We start from the raw sequence: 25,724 nt of genomic DNA, 5'->3' as shown, positions 1-25,724 counted from the left end.
TTTTTTTTTTTTTTTTTCTTCTTTCTGAACCTCTTTTTATCCCCTTTCTCCCCCCTCACGATTTGGGATCTCTTCTGATTTGGCTAAAGCATATTTTCCTGGGGTTGTTGTTGCCACCCTTTTAGTATTTCACTTGCTCCTTCATCTACTCTTATCTGGACAAAATGACAAGGCGGAAAAATTCACCACAAAAAAAGAACAAGAGGCAGTACCAAAGGCTAGGGACCTAATCAATACAGACAATGGTAATATGTCAGATCTAGAGTTCAGAATGATGATTCTCAAGGTTCTAGCCGGGCTCGAAAAAGGCATGGAAGATATTAGAGAAACACTCTCCGGAGAGATAAAAGCCCTTTCAGGAGAAATAAAAGAACTAAAATCTAACCAAGTTGAAATCAAAAAAGCTATTAATGAGGTGCAATAAAAAATGGAGGCTCTCACTGCTAGGATAAATGAGGCAGAAGAAAGAATTAGTGATATAGAAGACCAAATGACAGAGAATAAAGAAGCTGAGCAAAAGAGGGACAAACAGCTACTGGACCATGAGGGGAGAATTCGAGAGATAAGTGACACCATAAGACGAAATAACATTAGAATAATTGGGATTCCAGAAGAAGAGGAAAGAGAGAGGGGAGCAGAAGGTATATTGGAGAGAATTATTGGAGAGAATTTCCCCAATATGGCAAAGGGAACAAGCATCAAAATCCAGGAGGTTCAGAGAACCCCCCTCAAAATCAATAAGAATAGGTCCACACCCCGTCACCTAATAGTAAAATTTACAAGTCTTAGTGACAAAGAGAAAATCCTGAAAGCAGCCCGGGAAAAGAAGTCTGTAACATACAATGGTAAAAATATTAGATTGGCAGCAGACTTATCCACAGAGACCTGGCAGGCCAGAAAGAGCTGGCATGATATATTCAGAGTACTAAATGAGAAAAACATGCAGCCAAGAATACTATATCCAGCTAGGCTATCATTGAAAATAGAAGGAGAGATTAAAAGCTTCCAGGACAAACAAAAACTGAAAGAATTTGCAAATACCAAACCAGCTCTACAGGAAATATTGAAAGGGGTCCTCTAAGCAAAGAGAGACCCTAAAAGTAGTAGATCAGAAAGAAACAGAGACAATATACAATAACAGACACCTTACAGACAATACAATGGCACTAAATTCATATCTCTCAATACTTACCCTGAATGTTAATGGTCTAAATGCCCCAATCAAAAGACACAGGGTATCAGAATGGATAAAAAAACAAAACCCATCTATATGTTGCCTACAAGAAACTTATCTTAAACCTGAAGACACCTCCAGATTTCAAGTGAGGGGGTGGAAAAGAATTTACCATGCTAATGGACATCAGAAGAAAGCAGGAGTGGCAATCCTTATATCAGATCAATTAGATTTTAAGCCAAAGACTATAATAAGAGATGAGGAAGGACACTATATCATACTCAAAGGAACTGTCCAACAAGAAGATCTAACAATTTTAAATATCTATGCCCCTAACATGGGAGCAGCCAACTATATAAACCAATTAATAACAAAATCAAAGAAACACATCGACAATAATACAATAATCGTAGGGGACTTTAACACTCCCCTCACTGAAATGGACAGATCATCCAAGCAAAAGATCAACAAGGAAATCAAGGCCTTAAATGACACACTGGACCAGATGGACATCACAGATATATTCAGAACATTTCATCCCAAAGCAACAGAATACACATTCTTCTCTAGTGCACATGGAACATTCTCCAGAATAGATCATATTCTCGGTCCTAAATCAGGTCTCAACCATTACCAAAAGATTGGAATCATTCCCTGCATATTTTCAGACCACAATGCTCTGAAGCTAGAACTCAATCACAAGAGGAAATTTGGAAAGAACCCAAATACATGGAGACTAAACAGCATCCTTCTAAAGAATGAATGGGTCAACCAGGAAATTAAAGAAGAGTTGAAAAAATTCATGGAAACAAATGATAATGAAAACACAACGGTTCAAAATCTGTGGGACACAACAAAGGCAGTCCTGAGAGGAAAATATATAGCGGTACAAGCCTTTCTCAAAAAACAAGAAAGGTCTCAGGTACACAACCTAACCCTACACCTAAAAGAGCTAGAGAAAGAACAAGAAAGAAAACGTAAACCCAGCAGGAGAAGAGAAATCATAAAGATCAGAGCAGAAATCAATGAAATAGAAACCAAAAAAAACAATAGAACAAATCAACGAATCTAGGAGCTGGTTCTTTGAAAAAATTAATAAGATCGATAAACCCCTGGCCAGACTTATCAAAAAGAAAAGAGAAAGGACCCAAATCAATAAAATCATGAATGAAAGAGGAGAGATCACAACTAACACCAAAGAAATACAGACAATTATAAGAACATACTATGAGCAACTCTACGCCAACAAATTTGACAATCTGGAAGAAATGGATGCATTCCTAGAGACATATAAACTACCACAACTGAACCAGGAAGAAATAGAAAGCCTGAACAGACCCATAACCAGTAAGGAGATTGAAACAGTCATCAAAAATCTCCAAACAAACAAAAGCCCAGGGCCAGACGGCTTCCCGGGGGAATTCTACCAAACATTTAAAGAAGAACTAATTCCTATTCTCCTGAAACTGTTCCAAAAAATAGAAATGGAAGGAAAACTTCCACACTCATTTTATGAGGCCAGCATCACCTTGATCCCAAAACCAGACAAGGATCCCATCAAAAAAGAGAACTACAGACCAATGTCCTTGATGAACACAGATGCAAAAATTCTCGCCAAAATACTAGCCAATAGGATTCAACAGTACATTAAAAGGATTATTCACCACGACCAAGTGGGATTCATTCCAGGGCTGCAAGGTTGGTTCAACATCCGCAAATCAATCAATGTGATACAACACATTAATAAAAGAAAGAACAAGAACCATATGATACTCTCCATAGATGCTGAAAAACATTTGACAAAGTACAGCATCCCTTCCTGATCAAAACTCTTCAAAGTGTAGGGATAGAGGGCACATACCTCAATATTATCAAAGCCATCTATGAAAAACCCACCGCAAATATCATTCTCAATGGAGAAAAACTGAAAGCTTTTCCGCTAAGGTCAGGAACACGGCAGGGATGTCCGCTATCACCACTGCTATTCAACATAGTACTAGAAGTCCTAGCCTCAGCAATCAGACAACAAAAGGAAATTAAAGGCATCCAAATCGACAAAGAAGAAGTCAAACTATCACTCTTTGCAGATGATATGATACTATATGTGGAAAACCCAAAAGACTCCACTCCAAAACTGCTAGAACTTGTACAGGAATTCAGTAAAGTGTCAGGATATAAAATCAATGCACAGAAATCAGTTGCATTTCTCTACACCAACAACAAGACAGAAGAAAGAGAAATTAAGGAGTCCATCCCATTTACAATTGCACCCAAAACTATAAGATACCTAGGAATAAACCTAACCAAAGAGACTAAGAATCTATACACAGAAAACTATAAAGTACTCATGAAAGAAATTGAGGAAGACACAAAGAAATGGAAAAATGTTCCATGCTCCTGGATTGGAAGAAGAAATATTGTGAAAATGTCTATGCTACCTAAAGCAATCTACACATTTAATGCAATTCCTATCAAAGTACCATCCATTTTTTTCAAAGAAATGGAACAAATAATCCTAAAGTTTATATGGAACCAGAAAAGACCTCGAATAGCCAAAGCAATATTGAAAAAGAAAGCCAAAGTTGGTGGCATCACAATTCCGGACTTCAAGCTCTATTACAAAGCTGTCATCATCAAGACAGCATGGTACTGGCACAAAAACAGACACATAGATCAATGGAACAGAATAGAGAGCCCAGAAATAGACCCTCAACTCTATGGTCAACTCATCTTCGACAAAGCAGGAAAGAATGTCCAATGGAAAAAAGACAGCCTCTTCAACAAATGGTGTTGGGAAAATTGGACAGCCACATGCAGAAAAATGAAATTGGATCATTTCCTTACACCACACACGAAAATAGACTCAAAATGGATGAAGGATCTCAATGTGAGAAAGGAATCCATCAAAATCCTTGAGGAGAACACAGGCAGCAACCTCTTTGACCTCAGCCGCAGCAACATCTTCCTAGGAACATCACCAAAGGCAAGGGAAGCAAGGGCAAAAATGAACTATTGGGATTTTATCAAGATCAAAAGCTTTTGCCCAGCAAAGGAAACAGTTAACAAAACCAAAAGACAACTGACAGAATGGGAGAAGATATTTGCAAACGACATATCGGATAAAGGGCTAGTGTCCAAAATCTATAAAGAACTGAGCAAACTCAACACCCAAAGAACAAATAATCCAATCAAGAAATGGGCAGAGGACATGAACAGACATTTCTGCAAAGAAAACATCCAGATGGCCAACAGACACATGAAAAAGTGCTCCACATCACTCGGGATCAGGGAAATACAAATCAAAACCACAATGAGATACCACCTCACACCAGTCAGAATGGCTAAAATTAACAAGTCAGGAAATGACAGATGCTGGCGAGGATGCGGAGAAAGGGGAACCCTCCTGCACTCTTGGTGGGAATGCAAGCTGGTGCAACCACTCTGGAAAACAGCATGGAGGTTCCTCAAAATGTTGAAAATAGAACTACCCTATGACCCAGCAATTGCACTGCTGGGTATTTACCCTAAAGATACAAACGTAGTGATCCGAGGGGGCACGTGCACCCGAATGTTTATAGCAGCAATGTCTACAATAGCCAAACTATGGAAAGAACCTAGATGTCCATCAACAGACGAATGGATAAAGAAGAGGTGGTATATATACACAATGGAATACTATGCAGCCATCAAAAGAAATGAAATCTTGCCATTTGCGACGACGTGGACGGAACTAGAGGGTATCATGCTTAGCGAAATAAGTCAATCGGAGAAAGACAACTATCATATGATCTCCCTGATATGAGGGAGAGGAGATGCAACATGGTGGGTTAAGGGGGTAGGAGAAGAGTAAATGAAAGAAGATGGGATTGGGAGGGAGACAAACCATAAGTGACTCTTAATCTCACAAAGCAAACTGAGGGTTAATGGGGGGAGGGGGGGTTGGCGGGGTGGGATTATGGACATTGGGGAGGGTGTGTGCTGTGGTGAGTGCTGTGAAGTGTGTAAACCTGGCGATTCACAGACCTGTACCCCTGGGGATAAAAATATATTATATGTTTATAAAAAATAAAATTAAAAAAAAAAAGAAAAAAAGAAGGCAGCATGTTCAAGAGCATGAAATGGAGAACATGAGACAGGGACAAGTTGTTTAGTGAGCCTAAGTGTGTCAGCAACTATTTCCTGAGAACAATGGAATTAACCTACCTAATGGTAAGATAATTATCATATTCAGGTAACTTATTATTTGCATACAATTATGTAATATCCAGTCCATTTTAAAATTTGCCCAATTTTCCCAATAATATCATTTATATGATACAGTGCAAGAGCTAATCAAAGATTGTGCATTACATTTGGTTGTCCTATCTCTTGAATTTCCCTCAGTCTCCCTAACCTCTTCTTTTTTTCCTTTCTTATTTGTTTTTCATAACTGATAGTCTTTCAGAACCCACACCAGTCACTTTACAGAATGTTCCTCACTTTGGGTTTCCTTTTTTGGGGGGAGGGGTTTAAGATTTTATTGATTTATTAGAGAGAGAGAGATCATGAGCAGGGGGGAGGGGAAGAGGGAGAAAGCCCAAGGTGGGACTTGATACCAGGACACTGGGATCATGACCTGAGCTGAAGGCAGATGCGTAACTGACTGAGCCACCCAGTCACCCTCACTTTGGATTTTATTATAGTTTCCTCACATTTAGATTTAGGATAAGTATTTTTGTGCCAAGTACTACACAGGTTGAGTCCGTCTCAGGGCACCCTTTCAGAAGGCATTATTGTCAGTGTCTACCATTACTGTCACACTTGATGTCAGATTTGATTATTTAGGTAAGGTGACATCTGCCAGATTTCTCCAAATCCTGTTCCCTGACAGCCTTATACCCAATAGTTTCTGCACCCGTTAATGATTTCTGCCTCAATCAGTTCTTAGTATGTGAATTATAATGTAGTAAATTTTATGTTTCCCCCATATCTTTGACACCTGTTGGTTGACATTCTTCTGTAAAGAACTTTCCCTTACTCCATATTTATTTTTAATTTTTTAGTATCAGTATGGATGCATAAGTGTTCTTCCCCCGAATATATAATAATCCATCCCTATTATTACTCATTTAGTGCTCAAATCACCCTAAATTTGGCCAAGACTGTCCTTCAGTCTGGCCCCCTCTGTCCTTTTGACAAATCCCTGCTTGTCTGTGAGCACTTTCTAATTTTCTGGTACATCAATACATTCCTGGCTTTTTCCCCACTTTCTTGGTCTCTGCCCCATAATCAACTATTTCTCTAAGTATTCTGGTTTGCATTAGTAATGGTATTTAGAAACCAGGATCTGGAGACCAGGCGTGTTCATTGCTGCCACAGAGTCATTACTTCTGGGTTATTTTGGAAAGCTAGAAAAAGTGTTTTTTGGTTTGTTTGTTTGTTTTTGTTTTTGTTTTTGTTTTAAACCTTGAGCCTGTATGATACTTTTAAATGCGATCCAACACTTCATGGTTCTTGCTCTCCTTCTATTCCATATTAGTATTTCCTTTCCTACAGTGAGTTTACCCATCTGCTCAGTCTTGTAATACACACATAATGGGTTCAGAATCACTATGTCAATACCATTACCAATAGTAAACTTACTAAGGGAAGTCTACATTTTCTTTGTAGTCCTTTGATTTTAGTTTTGGGTTTGTGTTTATTTTTCCCCCCTTAAAGTGTATGTCATTAATCTCATGCTTGCTTTCTTAAAGCTTTAGATTTTTAAAATGTTGTCTTTTACTAATGAAATATACCCCTTCGATTTTGAATATCTGGCATAACTTGCAGTTCTTTTTTTTTTTAAAGTTAAGTTTGAGTGTAAATTTTCAAAGATATCTAGTTACTAATTAAGGTGTCTGAAATTTTTAATGTATTTTAATTAAAATAGCCATCAAGCCACTTTAGAATTAAATTTATCTGTAAATTAACCTTCAGATATTCTACCTGTCACCCAGCTTTTTTTTAAATTACACCCACAAAGTTTAGTACTTTGTGGGTGTAATTATTTCTAAAAATATGAGATAGAACCAGATGGAAAGAGGCCAATATATATTTATATTTATATATCTTTTTATAAACTGTAAATGAATTTGTTATCTGTACTCTCCTGCATTTATTTGTCATCTGTTTCCAATCAAGGGATTGCATTGCAGTAAAAAGCAATAAGAAATCCAGAGGAAAATAGTTTTCTATTACATAAGATGTAACTATACCAGCCATACAATTGCGTAGAGAATCCTACAAATAACCTCTTCCTGAGGGACGAAAAAAGTGTATTTCCTTGAATTTGGGCTTGGATCAGTAGTTTCTTTGAAGCTTCCCCCTGCCACTTCCTTTGAATAATATTTAGCACTGACAACTATAGATAACTACGGATATTACAAGATAATCTGTTCTTTGGAGAGAGGATTGGCTCTATAACTACAGCCTCCATTAAATAGATACAGAATATCAATTTAACCTAATCATAATTGGGTGACAAATACTTAGGTATTTGAGAGCCTCTTTTGGTTTATTTTTCATTACAGAAGACAAACTTTTCATACATTCTATCAGAGTTTGTAGTCATTGTTCTGTGTCACCTAAAGTCAAAGGACAATTATCTTCTGATATAAAAAATCAGTTGTTGTTCACAATTGTTGCATGTTCACAGTAGTTAACCTGGAAATACAATTTCGTTCAAAAAGTTTAGGCAGCAGTCTTGGTAACAGCAACAAAACATTCTCACACACCTGGTCGATTTTAGAATAGAAGCTGATGCTTTGAAAATAATCCATTTCTACAAGGGAAATGTGATTTATGATAACCTGGGACACAGATATGCCTAGAACCGCATTCTATTTAGTTATTGGGCCGCCAGACTATAAAAGCAGTCCTGTGATGTGAATCAGTGGAACCTGGTCCTCTTTAGTGGATGGCAACACAGGCACTAATGAGCCCAATTTCATTAAAAGATACTTGATTTATGAGAGAGTTGAAGTCCTTTCTTATTTTGAAATTGCTGGTTTCGCCCTGGCATCTGATCTTTCTTCCCCCTAACCATCACCATCACCAGTTTCTGTGTATGCTCTGACATTGCTAGTAACCCTGAGGGCTGATGGAATTCCCTGCATCTCTTTTCACAGAGGGTGATGAGACAGGAGTGATGGATAGTCTGCTGGAGGCTTTGCAGTCGGGGGCTGCCTTCCGCGACCGAAGAAAAAGGACACCAAAGCCAAAAGGTGAACATTATACTTGTTTCATGTTACTTTCTAGGGAACTATCATAAAGAACCACTGTTTTTTGTTTTTTTTTTTTCCTTTTAATTCTTTTCAAGTCATGTGTCAAGAATGTAGTGCTCTGGGCAACAACTCTTCAGAAGTTTCATGAGTTTGCTTAATCCTTCCCTTGCAATGACAAATGTCAGAGAAGCATTCCAGTTGGGCGATGGCAGTAGCACATTAACAAACCAAAGCACTGAACCTAGAAAATCCTGATTCATGTGACAAGTCTCATCTAAAGAACCATATGCACCTTATCCCTGTGGAATTTACAATAGCATAATTAAATGGGAAGTAAAAGTCATAACGTCATTGCTTCAAGTATTTCAGGGTATTGAAGCGTTGCTTTGGGTCCAGACATATTTAACCTTTGAAAACTGTCTAATACTGTTAACATTTCTTGAGATGAACAGACCTCTGTATTAATTTTCTCTCTCTCTCTTAACAGATATTCGGCAAAGTCTCAGTCCCATGTCTCAGAGGCCTGTTCTGAAAGTTTGTAACCATGGTAATAAACCATATTCATAAATTGCACATTCTTCTTATCTACTTTTATCCTGTTGATCTATTATTTTAATAGGCTGCTGTGAAGGTTCTCAAGTTTAAATATAACTATAGGAGTAGAAATGTGCGGATGTGCTATTGCCCTGAGATTGTATATTCATAATATTCCATGCTTACGATATGGCCTGGAGGTAGTATCTAAAGTTCTTCTTTCAGGTCTCAGATGAATTTTCCAATTTTTTATTATTCGAAATTATCTCAGACATTTTTGATCAGTGTTGCCCAGGGTGTCCTTTCAGAAACAGTTTGCTCTCAAAGTAATATTTTACATAGTGGATTTGCCCTACATCAAGATACAATTTGAAATATTAAATCTTAAACTCTTTTACTCTACCATATTTGCCAGTATATTTTGAAATACTGTGACCAGCATTTTGGCAAAATCATTAATACAGGTGAGTTTCATGTGCTCTTTTTGTGGAAGAATGTACTAGAATCACGAAAAAGGTGAGTAACTGAGTTTCTGATGTTTATCTGAGATTGACTGCTTTCAAAAGTCCCTAAGCAGCACCTGCACACCCACCTGAATAGAGCCCTCCTCTCTTCAAGGTGCCAATTCCTGCTGACCGAGTTTTATTTACATTGGTTTCCTTTCTCTCACTGTTATGTGTTATGGTGTTCTGCTTACCTTCCAAGGTCATAAGCAAATTTGTCAATTACATTGTCATTTATTCAGAGTGAGATTGTCATCAAAACTTGCCAGATTTATAAATGGAAAAATACTTGACAGATTTTCCTTCTAGGGTTGTTATAGATACGGAGGAGTTAAGTTCTGGAAGTGTTAATGTGTGGCTAAGTACAGACATTTGTGTCAAATTTCTAGGGTAGCCTAGAAAAAACTATGAAGTGAATAAGAAAAAAAGTAAATGTGGGTAATTAATCTTAATAGATGGGTAGATGTTTATTGCTCAAGGTGAAATGTTTAAATAGGTCTTTCTAGTCTTTTCAATAGTATGTTTTTGTTGTTTGGCCTTTCCCTACTCTAACAGCAGAAAAGAGGAACTGTAGTATGTTACAGATACTCATTGTGGATAATTAAGTACTTCCTAACGTTGGGTTTATGATTTGGAGTCATTGCGACATAGTCAATAATGGCAAATGTCTAGAGAATAGAGCTATCCTTGACCCTAGAGATTATTTTGTTTTGTAGATGAATAAATGGAAATTCAGAGAAGCCGCAAACCCTCCCAAGAGTGCAGAGCTAGTTAGTGACACAAATATGACCATAATGCAGTTCTGATTCCCATCACGTTTCTTTTTTTGATTACATGTGGGTATTTTGAATTATTTTTTATTAATAACAAAATATGTAAGATAATGCAGTCCCCATTGTGTGTCATTAAAGACCCACAGCCAAAACCATGATCATGAAATGATTATAATGGCATATATATATCCATCCTATGCTTAATTTAAAATAAGTATTTTAGTTATTATGTAGAGGAAGATTATTTAAGGTAATTTTGTGCACTGGCCTTGGGAAACCCAGTCTTTTCTAACCGTAATGTCAGTAAAGTGTCCGGGCTACAAAAGATCATCTATAATTACTTATAAATTGTGGTGTTTTGGTCCATTGCATAAAAGCAGATGAACCTTGCATTTCTGTCTTTACTCAGGTTGACATGTACTATCTGAAGTTATAAGGCTATTGTGATAATTAAACTCATAGGTTATACAGCAAGCCAAAGGAGATATATCATAAAGGTCAAATTCTTTTCTAATATAAATGTAGTGGATTAAAGTGTTTTTTAACACTTTCTTCCTATCAATATTTCTGTTGTGTTTTCCTTTCATATATCTAACCAAGTGGGGAAAAATCCAAATACCCAGTTAATCTTTAAGAACTCTGTATATAAAGATAGATTTATTAGACTAGATATTGAAAAGTGCAGAATTTAAGGAAAATATTGTCACTGAAATAAGGATCATGATTATTATCAGGAAAAAATGATATTTCAGAGTATTTTGTAATCTTGCTATTTCTAAAAATTGCTTTTTGTTTTGAAAATGCTAACCCTACAACTCAACTGAACTATGTGAATTAAATGTAAATTGAGCCTATTTTATTTTTTACTCTGCTTTCATGTACTTATACTAATGTCTGACATTTCCTATATGCTTATAGTGGTTCATATTATCTCATAACCCTTCTTTCTGAAGACATAGATCTTCTACAATTATTTAAACTTGCTTATATTCTAAGTAAAATAATATTTTTAAGCATTAATAATAATCTAATGTCTACGGAGTTATTCAGCTTACTAAATACCAAGCACCATACAGAATTTTTATACATATCATCCTGTATCTTCAACAATAATCCTATCAGATAGTCAATATTTTTATCTCCATTTCGTTGTTGAAAATAACGAAAGATTAAAGAGGTCTGGTAATTTGCTTGTGGTCCTGTGCCAAGTTTTGAACCTGAGCTGACTCTGATTCCAAGTTCTTAATCTTTCTGCCATGTTGTACTCTGAATACATGGCTTGAATCAGCATCTATTCCTTTCACATCCTTGGGCTATAAGCAATCTATGTGCCCTTTTTCCCCCCTCTTCTTGACATAAGGGTGACCTACTGAGAAAGACCCTTTCAGAGTTTTTCTAGCCTCTAGTGTATCTTGTCTCCTGTTCCCAGATTTTACTGCTAGGTAGCAGTCTTTTCCAAGAATATACCATCTTCTGGAATTATAACCACTTTTTATTTCTTTTAATATACTTTGTATTAGGGACATCTGGGTGGGCTCAGTTGGTTAAGCATCTGCCTTTGGCTCAGGTCATGATCCCAGGGTCCTGGGATCGAGTTGCATGAATGTCAGGGCTCCTTGTTCAGCAGGGAGTCTGCCTCTGCCCGGCTTGTTCTCTCTTTCTCTCTCTCTCTCTGACAAATAAATATATAAAAACTTAACCAAAAAACCCCTGTATTAAAACATCTATATTAATTTTAGCCAACTTATACTCTGTTACAAAGATTATGGATTATATATATTATAAGTACAGATTTAGATTATACCTAAAGATAAAAATGCAGTAGCAGGGACGCCTGGGTGGCTCAGTTGGTTGGACGACTGCCTTCAGCTCAGGTCATGGTCCCGGAGTTCCGGGATCGAGTCTCGCATCGGGCTCCCAGCTCCATGGGGAGTTTGCTTCTCCCTCTGACCTTCTCGCTCATGCTCTCTCTCACTGTCTCTCTCTCAAATAAATAAATAAAATCTTTAAAAAAAAATAAAAATAAAATAAAAAATGCAGTAGCAGACATAGATCATTTTTTATTTCAGAATTAGAAGATCCTGGTAGAGTATCCTCTGAGACCTTGCAGCTAAAATATCCCAGGATATATTTTGGCAAAAGATGACCTCAAGTGTTCTAACTGCTATGGCCTTCAGAAGCACGGAAATTCTACATGCTGAGTAATCCAGCCCTTGTTCTGTGTTCCAAACCTCTGCCAAAAAGACTTTGGTTAAAACCATTAACTGTTTTATCCTTTTCTTTGCCTTTGATAGCCTCAGCAGAAATTAAATGCCCAGTATTTTTCCTCATTAAACCTTTATTTGTTCATTCATTTAGCAGAAATTATTAAGCACTTGCTAGGCACTTATAGAGATAGTCCCTAAGCATTCATCATCTAGTTTGGACAGATGAGTAACAATTCCCATACATTTGGTTAATGCGGGGATATAGGCAACACATAAAGCTTTGGGAGTACCTACAGATGCAGAAGACCAATCCAGACCTTATGAGGACAATCCAGACTTGACTTCTAGAAGGACCTGAAATCTAGGCTGAGTTTTGAGGGATGAGTAGAAGTGAGGACAAAAGCCCAAGGGCGGATGTGGGCCAGGAAAGAGCAATAGGTGTGTGCACTTTTTCAGAGGTTCTCCAGTGAACCCCAGTCTATAAAACTATATATTCTAATAATCCCAATGGCTTTCCCATTTTGCAGTAGTCATTTTCTATTAACTATTCAATGTCTGCCCCACTACTGGTGAGTCCCATCAGATAGGGACAAGGGGATAAAAGATACCCGACTTACATACTGCTGTAACCTCAGCACTCACTCTGTTGGTGCCTGACACACAGATGTTTAGTAAGAATGCGTTGAATGAACAGACATGTTTATGTTAAGGTTTGAATGGAACAATTAATGTACTATATTGAGCAAAATCAGGTCGCTGGATGTCACCCAAATAAGTGGGATTTAATATGCTAATTGCTAAAGCTCCAGCTGTGAACACTGTTAACCCCTTTCTCATCTCCTCCCTAAAATGTTATCTGTCATCGGAAGGAGCTATTTGATCATCAGTGGTCTGTGCTTCAAAAGGTGTTGTATCAAATAGGGAGGATGCGGTTCGAACTTGATTGGATTATTCACTCCTTAGAAGTGGAGAGTTGCTTATTAATTAGATTTCTTTCCCTTGCTTAATCAAGCAGAGTTTAACAACAGTAAATAAAACAAAGGAAAGCTTCTGCTAATGAGTACAGGGCATTATCTTGTGTCTTTCCACAGTGCATTCCAAATCTGAAGATTTTCTGTAGTCTGTGTAAAATAGTAAGAGTTCCTTTTAAGTTAAGATAATCAAAGTATTTATTAATGCGTTTTTATAAAGATCATACCATATTTGGTTGTTAGTGAATCAAACGGTCTGGTTAAAAATGAAGGACCAGATAGGAAAGAAGTATATGGAAAGTCTGATGCATGGCCAAGAAATTGGACTGTTGAGGTTTTTGAGTAGGAAAATAACAGGTCTGAGCAGGTTTTCTGGAACTGAAGTGACAAATGTAGGAGAGAAGAAAGACTCAAAAGGACTTCATAGCCACCCTAGATGCCAACACCGATCGGCAGGCCACAAGGGATGGCGAGTTAATCAAAGAGCTTTTTAAGGTTTGAGGGAAGAAGCCAGGTCCAGAGCTGTGAGTTAAGAGACCCCCACAGAGAACTGCTAATGCTACTTAAGCTAATGAGTTCTCTAAAGAAAAATATTTAAATCTAGAGGATGGCAAATCAAGGGATACACCTCAGGGGTGGACACAGGTGGGTAACGAAGTGAGCAAGAGGCAAAAGAGAGATGAAGAAATCGGGGAAATTGCATGATAGTCGAGCCAACATTATGAAGGGGGAAAGGAGACTTTCAAGGACTTGGTTTCCTCCTTTTCTGTCTTTTGTTGTTTGCTTCCCTGTTTCTACAATGCAGGGGTATACCACTGAGTTGCTAGTGCATTTCAGGACACATTACTTCTTACTCTCTTCCAGGACATCTCTTCCTCTGCGCACAGTGTAGATGCTGTAAAGTGTTCCCAACAAAGGTTTCACAAATAGGAACGGTGTAGGTGTAGCCACACCTTGTGGTACATCTGCCTGCGATTTGATTGCATCTTCATTAGAAGGTTCTCTTTTCATTAAGTAGTACAGTGAGGTTTTTTTTCTCAGTTAAATGGATATAGAGTAATCAGAAAGAATTCTATAAACTATATGCAATTAAAGTCCCTAATGATAAAACTATTTAACTGTGACAAAATAAGATAAAACATAATCAAAATTTTAGGCAAACAAGTATTACACATTTTTAGTGAACATCCATAACCTAAACAAAATCTTGCTATATTATCTTTACACTAAATCAATTCTTAATAGCCTTAATTTGGATTTGATTATCTATTTTTACTCTTCTACTTATATGTGGAGCTTTGAGAGATTTTTATAGAAATAAGATTGTATTGCCGCCAGGCACAGCTGCTCTGCTACTCGAAGATTTGAAGTCAGAATTAAATGTGAAGCTAGTTCGATATCATTGAATTAGCATATTTCTCACGAAATAAGGGAGGCAACACAAGACAGGCTTCATTGTGGATCTCTCAAAACTTCACACATAACCACCCCGCCCTCCCTAATCCACTCAGTCTTGGGTCCTCTTTATTTCTTGACCTGCCTTCCTCCAAACAACAAGAATTTGTCTTGAGGCAGAATTACGAAATTAGTAAGGTTTTCAGTATTGTCTACTGAACACTAGCTGCCTTAAGGCTTGTTTGAAAACACTGAGGACAACACCAAGCCACTCCTTGTCTAGAAAACCGTATTTATCAAAGCGAATGTTGACAACTACCATTTTTTATTTCTTTGAACTGTATCCTAATTCAAAGTAGAAAAGAGCTTAGGGAATAATAAAGTAAAATTATATGATTTTGCCAGATGTCATTGGCTCATGTTCTTGAGAATATTTTTTGTTCTCTTTCTGATGAACTTCTGCTGCTAAATACCTGAGAAAGAAAGGGAGCTATTAAAATACTAATTGTTTTTGATACCCTTACACTGGAGCTTTCAAGCAGAATCAAATGCTACCTGTAACTGTCAAAAAAGACTTAAATATTTTTTTAAGGAGATTTTTCTAGGCCAGGAGTGTAAAACAATTTGGGTGATTTCACATTTTATTCAAATATCAGTCTCTCCTATTTACTATATAGTCAAGCAAAAGGAAGCATGGACTCAGCAGGGCTCCTGCCTAGGTAAGGATGCCCTGTGGGCAGAAGGGAAAGGCCTTTCTAATTTATAGTCAAGGCAGGGACAACCTTCTGGCTTAGTGAGTATCATATACACTCTTAAGCACGAACAGGTTAAAAAAATCCTCAAGCAGTGAGGACTTTAAGTTGTTTTAAAAGGACATTTATGTAAGAAATAGCAAATGCCTTTCACTTAATGAGCATTCACAAATGTATGCTGAAGGCTGGAACTAAATTGAGTGAAAAGGGATAAAAGACTACTGCATAAGGAAAGGAATGTCCTTGACTTCCCTGAAATAGTTGTTATGATTAATATGTCTTTTGTTCTGTGTGTGTGTCATAGTGGACTATAATTACATGATCTTTCAAAACTTCTGGCCCACTCTAAATTTCTCCTTTTCCTCGTAATACAAGTTCAGAAGGAGTTCGTGAAGAGATTTTAGAAGCTCCTAGAACTCGGTCCTTTTGTTTTATATTTTGTGTTTGGGCATATTTTCTTTCCTGGTGACAGGATATCTTGATTTAATCAAATTTTACCCCACAATCCCCCAGAAAGATGAAAGAAGAATTTTTGATTTTGTTTTTTGATTACTGGCTTTTGTGTTGTTTGATTACTTTACTTTTCTCTTTTTCCACACGTTATATTTTTACATGTATATCCTTAAAATGGAGCCACTTGTACTGTCATTTTGTCACTTTAGAACTAAAGTTGCATTGACATAACCACAAATGTGGAAAACGTCAAATGGTTGGCAGATCTACAGTTTTAATGACAAATAAATTGTTTAAGATAAACAGTTACAATTCAGTGAAATGGTGCTACTGGGAAGCTTCTCCCAGGATACGGGGAGGAGAAGGCATCATTTGTGCCTGGGACGGCTATTAGTCTTACTGGGTCTTCTGGGCCAGGTGGTGTACAGGGCTCTTCTGGGCTATGCAGCTTGGAAGGAGCAGGCAAGGGAAAGAGGAGCCTGGGAAAAAGCCATCAGCAAAGTCATAGGCTTCAGGGAGGCCAGGCAAAAAATGATGGGGGAGCACCTGGACACAGATTGGCTGGCGAACACGGGTGCCATTGTTCACCTCAGGAAGAGTAATTTCTATAGAATAGTAGAAACTGAAGCCAGACGTCATTGGATGGCGAAGGGTAGGCTTCTCTTCCTAAATTGCCTGGGTGTGAAAGAAGAAAAACAAGAGAAATAGCAGGAACCAGAGCAAGTCGTGGTGTAATGAGTAAGTTATGTCTCTTTGCCTTTTACGTGCCCTTGACTTTACTGTCTTTACTGTGTTCTGGAGGGGAGCGATGAATATGTACTGGGACGATGGATAGAGTGAGGTTCTTGGGGGATGGCATGGGGGAGCACAGGTGTGGAGAACCTGGACAGTGAAAAAGGAAGGATATACAGAGAGAAGGGGATGCAAACACTGAGTAAGGGGGAATCTGAAGGTCTCACCTGGTGACATCTGTTTTCCCTGAGAACTAAGATAAAAGGTCTCCTCCTGAAAGTCTGAGTAGAAAGAGAGGCAAGGGTGGTGGGGAAGGACCCATGGCATGTGTCCTGTGTCGACCGCGAGAGGTAACTCTTCAGGGAGACAAAACCATCTTTGCATCAATCCCGCTGAAAAGAGAGACAATTATGTAATGATAGTCTGTAAAGTCTGGGGAGGAGAAAAGTGGTCGGGGTACTTCCCCGGCCCTGTGACAAAGGGCAGTTGGTTTCCCGATAACCTAAAGGCTCTAAAAGTTTCCCTCCAGATGTAAGCATAGTGCTCAGCATGATGGAAGGCAGTCTGAGCGTGCTTCAGAACACCAGTCAAGCAGAATCCTCCCATTTTTTAAGAAGGTAAGATATTCATACTTTAAAATAGTGTGGTAGTTATTTAGGAAAGTAACGGAAACTCTGGTGGGTCATCTTACACGATGTGTGTTTCAGCATTATTGGGGTGCTGAGTTATGTATGAGGCAGGCGTTCTAACAGGGATGGAGAATGGTGACCCTCGAGTAGCTGGTCTTCCTCCCGGTGTGTGTCCACTATATTACATATCTGAGATCCTCTCTATGAGAACAACACTTGGTGCTCCCCTAGTTATTGCTAAGGTACCATTAGAATTATTTTTATATTTTATCGATCCTCATTAAATGTCAGTTTGGAATAGGCAAAAACAGAAACCGTTTCTCACTATTAAAAATAAATCTTTTGCAATGTGCCTGCCGCACACAGAGTAGTTACCTTAAAAGAGAGCAGTAGTTATTCTTATTCACTGATTATTTGTGAAAGCATAAAACTAGCCAGATTTTTGAATTTTGTTTCTAAAAACCTTAAATGATCTAGCCAAGCAGTTTGACCTTGAAAGAGAGCGTGGTATCAGGCTTGGGATTTAGAGACAGGTCTTGGTTTGACTTCTTGACTTGTTAAAAGGGTGACGATAGCAGGTTATTTAACTTTTGAATGTCCTCCTCCTCAGTTGTAAAATAGAGAAATTACACGTTTCATAAACTATTAGGACGATTAGAAGGATTTAGTAAAAGTATGGGAAAGTACTCTACTGCAGTATCTAGACTGAGTAGATGTTCAATAACGTCAATGTTAGTTCCTCTTCGTTCTTTCCCCTTCTCCACCTACCTTCTGTAGGTGGAGATGCATTTGTCACTAGAGAGTTATTATAAATTTGTGAGTAAAGTGACAGTAGTGTGCAGAACGGGTATACTAATTAGAGATTGAAATTAATTTTCTTTCTATGAATAGTTCCTATATTGCACTAAAAGTGCATTAATTGGTATGAACTGGTTTAGAGTGGGAAAAAGGAAAAATTTAAAAGACTATAGAGATTTTTAGTTTTAAAATAGAATAGTAAAGATGTTTTAACCCCTTTGTCCCCTTGGGAATCACCACAGAGGCACTAAGAGAAAGAGTAATAAAAACCAATCTCCAGTCCTCCTTAACCAAGACATCTTTCACCTGGAACAACGTATGACAGTGGAGAAGAACATGGTGCTGGGAGAGAAAGCTGGAATGCAGGTGTATTCATTTCCAAGGTCCCCATGACAAATTACCACAAACTGGGGAGCAGGCAGGCAGGGGTGCTTAAAGTAACAGAAAATTGTTCTGTCACAAATCTGGAGGCTAGAAGTCTGAAGGTGTTGGCCGGGTTGGTTCTGTCTGGAGGCTCTGGAGGAGAATCTGTCCTCTTTCTCCTCCATGCTTCTGCTGGTAGCCTACAGGCTCTGGTGGTCATTGGCTTGCAAGCTGGGTCACTCAAATCTCTGCCTCCGTGTTCACAGCGCCTTCTCCCTGTCTCTCTGTCTCTTCACATAGTCTTCTTAGAAGGACATTAATCTTTTGGTTCGAGTCATGCTAATCAAGTTTGAGCTCATCTTAATTATATCTGCAAAAGTCACATTCACAGATACCAGGATTTAGGACTTCAACATAAATTTGGGGTGACACAGGGGCGCCTGGGTGGCTCAGTGGGTTAAGCCGCTGCCTTCGGCTCAGGTCGTGATCTCAGAGTCCTGGGATCGAGCCCCGCATCGGGCTCTCTGCTCTCTAGGGGAGCCTGCTTCCTCCTCTCTCTCTGCCTGCTTCCTCCTCTCTCTCTGCCTGCTTGTGATCTCTCTGTCAAATAAATAAATAAAATCTTTAAAAAAAAAAAATTGGGGTGACACAATTCAACCCTCCAAGATAGGTACCCCAATGAGAAACAGACTGATCTAGTCCTCACAGCTCCACACGAGGGTTCAGGAACCACAGATGGGAGGAAGGAGGCATAGAGCTGAAAATGCAAGGATTATTAGGGAGCTGTTCTGCCTCCAGCTAGGCACGGTGGCTCCAAATCCAGACTTGTAACCACTATGCTGAGCTTACCCTACCACCCCCCCACCCCCCGCCCCAGCCTTTCCTCCGTACCTCCAGGAGATAAAAAGTATGCTATCTGGAAAAATTGTGCTAAAAACTCTAGAATTAGAATACAAGCCAGAGCTGAGGTACTCCACCAAAAACAGAGATTATGTGAACATAGAGGAAGGTTTTGGGGAGAAAAGGGGAGAAATGAATGACAAAATCTTCTTCTGACCCCATCCCACCACCTAGTCTTTACTACACAGGAGCGAAGCTTATATTTTAAGTAGATGTCTGAATTTTCTTCTGTAGATAATGAACAGTCCAGAGAAAAGGCTTTCAGATAATGGCATTTCGGCTCCTGTCTCTCAAAAAATGCTAGCTTCCTGCAAGAACATCCCATGGAAAAGCTTGCTAGTTAACAGACCTATTCACTCATTCCAAGTGTTTAGTCTTAAATATTAATTTAAGCCCAGGATTCATCAGCTGACATTTGAGGAAAATATTCAACATGAAAAAAGAAAGGAAAAACAAAACAAAGAAACTCTTAGTAGAGAAAATGTAGGGAATAGCATCAATTAATCTATATTAAATCATAATAATGTATATATCATCCTCTTCTTTTTATCATTGAAATATAAAAAAGGTATGTATAAAAAAGATTTAAAAAAAAACTTTCAGGTATGAAAAATATAGTAGCAGAAAGAAAATAGTACATATTTGGAGAAGCATAAACATAGAAAGTTCTAGGGGAAGATCAGGAGGGAAATGTAGAACTTAAAGATAATCTGATACATTTGGCTATGTATACAATTGTATTAGTGTGTACAATTGTATTAGTGTATACAGTTGTATTTGTATAATTGTATATTTGTGTACAATTTTATCATAAAACTTTGGGGACAAGTATGGGTAGGATGGTAAGTGCTAAGAAAAAAAGAAGAGCCAATTTTTTTTTTTTTAATTTATTTATTTGACAGAGAGAGAGAGAGACAGTGAGAGAGGGAAGACAAGCAAGGGGAGTAGGAGAGGGAGAAGTGGGCTTCCTGCCAGGCAGGGAGCCCGATGCGGGGCTCTATCCCAGGACCTTGGGATCATGACCTGAGAGGAAGGCAGACGCTTAACGACTGAGCCACCTAGGCACCCCAAAAGAATTTTTACTCCAGGGGGAAAAAGGGATATATAATTGTAGTATACTACTTGGATTTGATATAACCTTGTGAGCAATTTTACAGTCATAATAATATAAACTCTGTGGTAGCTAGACTCCCAAGATGGCCCCAATGATTACTGCCTTCTGGTGTTTGTATCCTTATGTAATCTGTACCACCTCCACAAACGTTTTCCAGGGTTAGTCTGTAACCAGCTGAATACAGCAGAACTGATGGTATGTCACATCTGAGATTAAGTTATGAAAGATACTCTTGACTGCTCTGTCTTCCTCCCTCCCTCTTCATTCTGGGGGAAGCCATGTTGTGAGCAGCCCTTTTGAGACAACCGAGCTGTTAAGAAGTTAAGCTTTGGTCTATCATACTAGGAAATCAGTAAATAATGTCTAAAACTGACTACTCAGGAGATAGCAAGAGAAACATGAATAAGACAGAGTCCGAGACAAGGAATTGCTGTTTTATTGGAAGCCTTTTGCATTTCTTTGGAAAATAACCATTAACCTTAAAGAAAATTAAAATTAGAAATATTAAAGGTCTTAACTTTTAATTGCCTGCAACAGGGCAGGCAATCGAGATAGAAAGACCTCTCCAAGAGTATCTTAGTTTGTTCCCATTAAAATACAGACAGAAGCCAAATCTCTTCTTTCATTCATTAGTTACCTAATACACTTTTCTCCTAAAAGATGCTGACTGCATTTGTATTTTTCCTTTTTCCGTTTCCCTCTTCCAATACCATGTGTGAACCTGAAGGAAACGTCTGTCTGTCCTAGCTCTCAGCTTTTCATTTTTATGTGATCCAGAGTTGAAAGTGCATTTCTAAAGAGTCACAGGGTATGATGAAGAGTCAATAGTATACTGCCTCTAGCTCGAGATAGTGAGTGTGCTTCTCCACATAAAATGGACACTCTCCCCCACCATTTTGTGTGTGTTCTGGAGATAACATTGGCCAGTGATTCTGTAGCACATCTCTGAATCTTCTTTCCCTTGTAATTCTTAATGTGAGAGAAAACGGTGAAGGAAATGAGTAATCCAGAAAATCAAGTACTACTGTAGTTTGTTTCTTAGAGCAAAGGTGGCCTTCCAGGGTGTGTAAGAAGAGCCTGAAGGCTAACCTAGACCTACTGAGTCTGTAGAAAGCAAGAGAATGGGATGAGATCAGTATTTTGAAACAATAGCATTGGTTACAGTCACTGGATCTTTGTATATAAGTGTCTTCAGCCATTATGCTGGAACTATTTGTGCTTTGGAGGGTAATGTTGGTCTCACTACCTGTTATGTAGTCTAGGTAGAAAGATAAATATTTTTTACTTTAAAAGGATCTATAAATTTATTGAAGAAAGCACTGATGTGCATTAAGAAAGCTGCATGTCCCATTGATTCCCAAGTAAATTAGAAATTATTAGCATTAGCCATAATGTACATTATTGTGATGTGACAGCATTTGGCTTAAACAGTTTCACCATTTATTACCACTGATATTAGAATAAATGATAATGATCATTAAGTGCTATGTACATCATCATTTAACTAATCATGCTTGCAATCTCCTTCTATTAGTCAAACCTCCTTTGGTTAATTAGTCAGAAGAGCTGTCTAATCCCGATTTCTAGAGGAATAATGAAATAAGGGAATATTGAAATATAGTAAAAAAAAAAAAAAGTGCATCACCATTTACATCATGTATCAATTTTATTTACCTTCACCTAGTCCATTATAACAGCCTCAAGGTTAAAAGATTCCAGCTTTTTTTAATTTGAAATATGATGATTAGGCTTGTTAAATTATATGTACATACTTTCCCATTAAAACACTTATGCAGCAGAAAAGTGCTACTATGATATGCAAATAAAAACAAAATCTTCATCTACCAACATACCCATATTGGAAGATGAACCAATAAATACTGTTTAGATTTAACATTAAAAATGTTAATAGCATCTTATATTTTAGTCCTGACGAGCCAATAACTCAATCTAGAACTTCAAGGCTACAAATGTAAGATACAACTCAGAAACTTTTATCATCAGTCCTTTTATTACTTCTTATTAATACAGTTAGCCTCAGGAGTTCTTAAGCTGATGTTTGATAAACCATGCAGTAGGTTTTATTTAATTCAAAGTGTATTTTATCACTGGGTAAAAAACACTCCATATTTTCATGTCTTTCTCTTAATATTCTCCATGGCCCAAAGGAGAAGAAAAAAGAGAAAAGGATCTATTAAAGTTCATTGTGATCTGCTATCGAGCAACTACTTAAATGATGATGATGATGGGCTACCTTTAAATGAGCAAATACCAGTGAAGGAAGGCTGGTGTGTGTGCAGAGATCCCTTTTGACAGTCTCGCAGGTAGAGGAAGGCGTCGCCAGCAGCTCCTGGGTCCTGGGCTGCCCTGGCCACCCCGTGGCAGTAGCTTCGCCTCTACTAGGGATTGGGGTCGTCTTCACTTCTTAGACACTGTTTGCTTCTCTCTTGCTGGAAACCAGACACAGCCCAGACACGGCCTATTCCTCTCTGTCCTGTCACTCTTTAGTCACTGATCCCCATTCACTGCTTTCCTCTAAACATAAAAAGACACAATTTGCTCAGGGTGAGAAATAAAGATTCACTCGTGCAATGACGTAAGGAAAGTTAGTAAGTCTGGGTACTATGTTGTTGAAATTTTTCCTAGATATGAACTCTGTGTTTCCTCCATATTTGTTTTAAAGTCAGCAGAAGGGAGGGTTTTGAGAATAATTTTTTAAAAATTATTCTTTGGTAATGAGCTGTTATATCCTGCTCGTATGCTATCCTTGTGGTGGTGTCTGTGGCCCGGCCCCCATGCCTATCTGTGCTGAAAAGTGTAATTGATTTTTTCTCATTCTAGGCCCATATGGTTCATCACATGTTCCTCTTCTACACAGATCTCCACCCCTCTCTAGAAGCTCTTTGTCATTTTGCTCTAAGGTCTTCTTTAACCCTGTTACTATCCTCTTTCTACAAACACCAAACACTATTTCTACTTTGAAAATCAGGAACAAAAGCCTATAAATGTACAAATTCATGCCTCAGCAAAGCTTTCTCTGTTTACTTAAGTACATGGTGTTAAGTATAGAGCTGAACGGGAAGGTTTTATTTTATTTTGTTTGAATTTTCTTGATACTCTTTTGCTTCTTCCCTCATTTTAAATGTAAACTTTGTGTTGAAGAGTCACATAAATATAAGGAAGTACACAGTTCCCAAACATGTGGCTTGATGAAGGTTCATAAAGTGAACTTACTATAACCAACACACAGATCAGCAGAGGATATTATTAGAAACAGGGAGCCCCTCTTGCTCCTGTTCATAACCTCATATCCCACACGTACACTTGATGAAGTTCTAGAACCTAGGTGAGGTTCGGTGGGCTGAGGTCCATAGCCGATGACCAAGAAAGAATTCTTGAGACCTCTTTGGTGCAAAAAGGTGGTTTATTAAAGCACAGGGACAGGACCCGTGGGCAGGAAGAGCTGCGGCCCCGGGTTGTGAGAGATGGCAGGTTATGTACCCTATGGTTGGGGGAAGGTGAGGGGAAGGGAGGTTTCAAAGGAGCTTTCATATACTAAAGAGGGTCTACAAGGTGCTGGGATACTGGAGGCTTGATCAATGTTGTCTTTTGGCAAGCCATTAACATCAAGATAGTTGGGAGATTCCTGTCTTGCAGAATTGTGATCTCTGCAAGTTAACTATTTGTTTCTCGCTTATGGCAGTCAGGGGGGCCTGAGGAATGTCACACACATTACGGAGGGGGAACGGGTGGAGAGGGGGTGCAAAGCTTTTGCTTTTGCTTTGTCCTCAGCCAGCCTCCTGCTCCCTCATCACCCTCACTGTGACAGCATCAACTGGTCTTGCTTTGTTCTTTTTATAAATCGGATGGTATGCTTTGTGTCCACGTTGTGTGAATTAGTGATTTGTTCATTCTTGTTATTTTGTACTCCACTCTGATTATACTGTATTTTTCCCCCTTTGTAGAGATTTCTGTTATTTCTTGATTTTTCGCTACTACAGAATAGTCCTAAGAACATTCTCATGTGTGTCCTTGGGCTCTGTCAGGTGTCCACCTAGAAGGGCAATTGCTCTTTCATTGGGCAGACCTAAATTCAGGTCTAGGAGATACTGTACTGTAAACTTCCAGAATGATTGTAGCAGTTCATACTTCCATCAGCGGGTGGGAGTTTCATTTCAACAACTCTGGTTGGGTATCTTACTATGGTTTTTATTTGCATTTTCCTCCTGAGTAACTTGAGCACCTTTTCATATGCTTATTGCCTTTTCAGATATCCTGCTGTTGTGAAGTTCCTGTTCATGGTGGGTTTTTGTTGTTGTTGTCATTGTTGTTGTTGTTGTCTTTGTTGTTGTTTTTGCCTATTTTTTTCTATTGGTTCACAGATTTTTTTCATATTGAGAATAGATTTTGATACGACTTAGAATTCCATCCTAAAACTTAGGTCACACTTCCCATTAAAGGAAAGGTTGTGTCATTTTATAGTTTTATAAATGTTATTGGTCCCTCAGATCTTCCAGTAAGTAGCCTTAGAAGGACAGGTCTGCTCAGGATGCTATACAAAAGAGCAAGCATGTTATAGACTGCGGCCTGCCTGTCCTCTGCCACTAACTGCCTCTGGTCTATCTGTCCTTGTTGTCATGTGATAGCCCAGAGCCTTTCTAGCTTCTCTCAACTGCTGACACTCCAAAAACAGTCTTCTAGAAAAGCTGACCGGGCTTCTCAACTGCTAAGTCTGATGTACACTCCGTCATGCCTCAGTATTTACTACTAATCAGGAAATATTGCTGGTCTGTAGTGAACTGTTGTCCTGAAATCTTGTCCTCAACTTGTAGCTCACAAACACTAATGGGGTTTGAACTCTCCAAGTCACAAACTTAAAAAACGTTTAGGTGTTTAGGTTTAGTTTATGATAAAATATGAGCGGCTTCTGTATAGACTACTTTTTTTTTTTTTTACGATTTTTTAAATTTATTTGACAGAGATCACAAGTAGGCAGAGAGGCAGGCAGAGAGAGGGGGAAGCAGGCTCCCTGCTGAGCAGAGAGCCCCATGTGGGCCTTGATCCCAGGACCCTGGGATCATGACCTGAGCTGAAGGCAGAGGCTTTAACCCACTGAGCCACCCAGGTGACCCTAGACTACTTTTAAATAAGTAGTCTATTACCAAAAAAAAAAATCCTTCATAGT

At 38.5% G+C, this 25,724-nt stretch overlaps 1 protein-coding gene across 4 annotated transcripts in view; it reads left to right on the top strand.

The window, feature by feature from the left end:
* The window catches only part of LOC111146997 (diaphanous related formin 3), a 517,296-nt gene that overhangs the window by 376,334 nt on the left and 115,238 nt on the right, over nt 1-25,724 (top strand). For all 4 annotated transcript variants that reach the window (XM_022502826.1, XM_022502825.1, XM_022502824.1 and 1 more), the window contains 2 exons: nt 8,320-8,415; nt 8,903-8,962. In XM_022502826.1, the coding sequence (XP_022358534.1) occupies nt 8,320-8,415; nt 8,903-8,962 (156 nt within the window). The remainder of the gene's footprint in view (nt 1-8,319; nt 8,416-8,902; nt 8,963-25,724) is intronic.

The sequence above is a fragment of the Enhydra lutris genome, unplaced genomic scaffold, assembly GCF_002288905.1.
Source record: "Enhydra lutris kenyoni isolate GAN:26980312 unplaced genomic scaffold, ASM228890v2 scaffoldscaffold15, whole genome shotgun sequence".
NCBI classification, from domain to species: Eukaryota; Metazoa; Chordata; class Mammalia; order Carnivora; family Mustelidae; genus Enhydra; species Enhydra lutris.
Note: the sequence above shows the minus strand (reverse complement) of the source record. Positions and strands in the feature narration are given on the sequence as shown.